The sequence below is a fragment of the Oncorhynchus kisutch genome, linkage group LG3, assembly GCF_002021735.2.
Source record: "Oncorhynchus kisutch isolate 150728-3 linkage group LG3, Okis_V2, whole genome shotgun sequence".
Classification (NCBI taxonomy): Eukaryota; Metazoa; Chordata; class Actinopteri; order Salmoniformes; family Salmonidae; genus Oncorhynchus; species Oncorhynchus kisutch.
The window spans coordinates 7,489,912-7,494,761 of NC_034176.2; the positions used below are offsets into that span (position 1 = coordinate 7,489,912).

The following is a 4,850-nucleotide window of genomic DNA, read 5'->3' on the forward strand; positions in this document are numbered from 1 at the left end:
CTCTCTCTCTCTCTCTCCTCTCTCCTCTCTTCTCTCTCTATCTCCCTCCTCTCTTCTCTTTCTCTTTCCTCCCTTTCAGATGGAAGTCGACATGACGATCAGGTCTCTTTTCTCAAGTCAATGTCTTTATGTGCATGTCCTCATAACATGTTTGTGTGCTTTGCCGTTGACCATTCTTGCTCATGAGTTAATACCATTTTCTACTACTGTGTTACATGGCAACAACATGTACAGTAGTATTGCCTACATTGCTTCCTTAGTTTGGATTGTCTCTTGTTGGTGATTTGACCCTTGACCCTTTATAAGGTTGCCACTTCACGCAGGCCTTCTTGTTTTCCTTGTTAAAGGAGTTGAGGGAACATTAAAGGAGTTGAGGGAACATTAGAGGAGTTGAGGCAACATTAGAGGAGTTGAGGGAACATTAGAGGAGTTGAGGGAACATTAAAGGAGTTGAGGGAACATTAAAGGAGTTGAGGGAACATTAAAAAGTTGAGGGAACATTAAATGAGTTGAGGGAACATTAAAGGAGTTGAGGGAACATTAGAGGAGTTGAGGGAACATTAGAGGAGTTGAGGGAACATTAGAGGAGTTGAGGGAACATTAGAGGAGTTGAGGGAACATTAGAGGAGTTGAGGGAATAGTAAAGGAGTTGAGGGAACATTAAAGGAGTTGAGGGAACATTAAAGGATTTTGAGGGAACATTAGAGGAGTTGAGGGAACATTAGAGGAGTTGAGGGAACATTAGAGGAGTTGAGGGAACATTAGAGGAGTTGAGGGAACATTAAAGGAGTTTGAGGAATTATGAGTGAGGGAACTTAAGAGGAAGTTGAGGGAACATTAGAGGAGTTGAGGGAACATTAGTGTAGTTGAGGGAACATTAAAGGAGTTGAGGGAACATTAGTGGTAGTTGAGGGAACATTAAAGGAGTTGAGGGAACATTAAAGGAGTTGAGGGAACATTAGTGTAGTTGAGGGAACATTAAAGGAGTTGAGGGAACATTAAAGGTGTTGGGGGGAACATTAAAGGAGTTGAGGGAACATTAGAGGAGTTGAGGGAACATTAGAGGAGTTGAGGGAACATTAGTGTAGTTGAGGGAACATTAAAGGAGTTGAGGGAACATTAGTGTAGTTTGAGGGAACATTAAAGGAGTTGAGGGAACATTAAAGGAGTTGAGGGAACATTAGTGTAGTTGAGGGAACATTAAAGGAGTTGAGGGAACATTAGAGGAGTTGAGGGAACATTAAGGATTTGAGGGAACATTAGAGGAGTTGAGGGAACATTAGAGGAGTTGAGGGAACATTAGAGGAGTTGAGGGAACATTAAAGGAGTTGAGGGAACATTAATGAGTTGAGGGAACATTAGAGGAGTTGAGGGAACATTAGAGGAGTTGAGGGAACATTAGTGTAGTTGAGGGAACATTAAAGGAGTTGAGGGAACATTAGTGTAGTTGAGGGAACATTAAAGGAGTTGAGGGAACATTAAAGGAGTTGAGGGAACATTAGTGTAGTTGAGGGAACATTAAAGGAGTTGAGGGAACATTAAAGGTGTTGGGGGAACATTAAAGGAGTTGAGGGAACATTAGAGGAGTTGAGGGAACATTAGAGGAGTTGAGGGAACATTAGTGTAGTTGAGGGAACATTAAAGGAGTTGAGGGAACATTAGTGTAGTTGAGGGAACATTAAAGGAGTTGAGGGAACATTAAAGGAGTTGAGGGAACATTAGTGTAGTTGAGGGAACATTAAAGGAGTTGAGGGAACATTAGAGGAGTTGAGGGAACATTAAAGGATTTGAGGGAACATTAGAGGAGTTGAGGGAACATTAAAGGTGTTGAGGGAACATTAAAGGAGTTGAGGGAACATTAGAGGAGTTGAGGGAACATTAGAGGAGTTGAGGGAACATTAGAGGAGTTTTTTCTCTTTCTCTTTCTCTGTCTCTCTCTTTCTCTGTCTCTTTCTCTGTCTTTGTCTGTGTATCTCTTTCTTTGTCTATCTCTGACTATATCTTTCTCTGTCTCTCTTTCTCTGTCAATCTCTTTCTCTGTCTCTCTCTTTCTCCCTCTGTCTTTCTCCCTCTCTCTTTCTCCCTCTGTCTTTCTCTGTCTCTCTCTTTCTCCCTCTGTCTTTCTCCCTCTCTCTTTCTCCCTCTGTCTTTCTCCCTCTCTCTTTCTCTGTCTCTCTCTTTCTCTGTCTCTCTCTTTCTGTACCTTTATCTCTTTGTCTTTCTCTGTCTGATATAATGTGGGCATGCTATATTATTATAACTTCTATAAGAACTGTCGGTCTCAGTGGCTAAACATCTGACCTTTGACCTCTATTACAGGGCCGAGACAGAGATGGAGAGCCCAGCAAGCACCCGTGGACCAAGCCTGCGTCAGTGACACTGCCTCTGTGTGTGTGTGTGTGTGTGTGTGTGTGTGTCTGAACATACTCCTGTAATTATAACCTCTAATATATTTGATCCTGTGTTTTGTTTTTATTTTGTTGTTTATAACTTTGTGTGTTTAGTGGTGCCACGCCCTTTGGGATCGACAGTATGCCTGACCTCCGCAAAAAACAGCCTATCCCCCTGGTCGGCGAGCTGGTGAGTTCTTTTGACCCCTCAACCCTGCCCTCTTACCTACTGTCATTTTGACCTTTCACCCCTGAATTTACAGTACCTCAGACAAACAGAATAACATCTGTGGAAGTAAATGAATAGTTAAATAAGGTAAAGTTAAGGTAAGGTAAAGTAATATATTACAAAATATTAATGTCCCTCTCTCCCTCTGCCCTCCCTCTCTCCCTCTGCCCTCCCTCTCTCTCTCTCTGCCCTGTCTCTCTCTGCCCTGTCTCTCTCTCTCCCTCTGCCCTCCCTCTCTCCCTCTGCCCTCTCTCTCTCTCTCTCTCTCTCTCTCTGCCCTGTCTCTCTCTCTCTCTCTCTCTCCCTCTGCCCTCTCTCTCTCTCTCTCTCTCTCTCTTCTGCCCTGTCTCTCTCTCTCTCTCTCTGCCCTGTCTTCTCTCCTCTCTCTCTCTCTCTCTCTCTCTCTCTCTCTCTCTCTCTGCCCTGTCTCTCTCCCTCTGCCCTCTCTCTCTCCCTCTGCCCTCCCTCTCTCCCTCTGCCCTGTCTCTCTCTCTCTCTCTGCCCCTGTCTCTCTCTCTCTCTCTCTCTCTCTCTCTCTCTGCCCTGTCTCTCTCTCTCTCTCTCTGCCTGCCCTGTCTCTCTCCCTCTGCCCTGTCTCTCTCTCTCTCTGCCTGCCCTGTCTCTCTCTGCCCTGTCTCTCTCTCTCTGCCTGCCCTGTCTCTCTCCCTCTGCCCTGTCTCTCTCCCTCTGCCCTGTCTCTCTCTCTCTCTGCCTGCCCTGTCTCTCTCTGCCCTGTCTCTCTCTCTCTCTCTCTGCCTGCCCTGTCTCTCTCCCTCTGCCCTGTCTCTCTCTCTCTGCCTGCCTGCCCTCTCTCTCTCTCTCTCTCTCTCTCTCTCTGCCTGCCCTGTCTCTCTCTCTCTCTCTGCCTGCCCTGTCTCTCTCTGCCCTGTCTCTCTCTCTCTCGCTGCCTGCCCTGTCTCTCTCTCTCTCGCTGCCTGCCCTGTCTCTCTCTCTCTCTGCCTGCCCTGTCTCTCTCTCTCTCGCTGCCTGCCCTGTCTCTCTCTCTCTCGCTGCCTGCCCTGTCTTCTCTCTCTCTCGCTGCCTGCCCTGTCTCTCTCTCTCTCGCTGCCTGCCCTGTCTCTCTCTCTCTCTCGCTGCCTGCCCTGTCTCTCTCTCTCTCGGCTGCCTGCCCTGTCTCTCTCTCTTCCCTCAGACAATGGTAAGTGTCAGTGAGTTTTCTCCTCCTGGTTTTAGCCATTTGTCCTTCCAATCCCAGTGACATGAATGTCTAAATACCAGTATAATACTGTATGATAGCATGGACACACACACACACACACACACACACACACACACACACACACACACTCTGTTTGGGAAACACAAGCTGGGTGTCACGACTGCACAATGCTCACGGCCGCACACATTGACAACAACAAGTCAACAACACTCTGAGCTCAACAGTCGAACCGCAGAGAGAGAAAGTAGACCTGAGCTTTAGTCAACGTGTTCTGGTACTCCACAAAGTCAAGTGACCATCTGCTCTTCTCTTTGTTAAAAGGAGAAAACAATCTGCTGTTACGTTTATGAAACGAGTCTGGCGCCTTACTTCACGTTAACAAAATACACTCCAATTAGAATCCAGTCCAACGCTTCTCCCACACACACAAGCTGTCGTATGTTTAACACACCTCATACGGACCGTGATTACGATGGCAGAGTGGGCTCTTAGTTTGTCTCCTGTTTTTCTCCTCAGAGCATTCTAGCCATTTAGCATGGAGCGGCTAACAGTTTCAGAGCTGTTTGATTAGCAGGTCTAGCAAGACACAGACAGACAGACAGACAGACAGACAGACAGACAGACAGACAGACAGACAGACAGACAGACAGACAGACAGACAGACAGACAGACAGACAGACAGACAGACAGACAGACAGACAGACAGACAGACAAGAGACAGACAAAGAGACAGACAGACAGACAGACAGACAGACAGACAGACAGACAGACAGACAGACAGACAGACAGACAGACAGACAGACAGACAGACAGACAGACAGACAGACAGACAGACAGACAGACAGACAGACAGACAGACAAAGAGACAGACAGACAGACAGACAGACAGACAGACAGACAGACAGACAGACAGACAGACAGACAGGACAGACAGACAGACAGACAGACAGACAGACAGACAGACAGACAGACAGACAGACAGACAGACAGACAGACAGACAGACAGACAGACAGACAGACAGACAGACAGACAGACAGACAGACAGACAGA

At 46.8% G+C, this 4,850-nt stretch overlaps 1 protein-coding gene and 1 pseudogene across 1 annotated transcript in view; both read left to right on the forward strand.

Moving 5' to 3' along the window:
• Positions 1 to 2,369, forward strand: part of LOC116363066 (uncharacterized) — a gene marked incomplete at its 3' end in the record, with an annotated part of 7,094 nt that extends 4,725 nt beyond the window's left edge. The window contains 2 exon segments of the mRNA XM_031816994.1: positions 80 to 102; positions 2,320 to 2,369. Of these exon segments, the coding sequence (XP_031672854.1) occupies positions 80 to 102; positions 2,320 to 2,369 (73 nt within the window).
• Positions 2,370 to 2,532: 163 nt separating this feature from the next.
• The window catches only part of LOC109876359 (protein unc-13 homolog B-like), an 82,680-nt pseudogene continuing 80,362 nt past the window's right edge, over positions 2,533 to 4,850 (forward strand).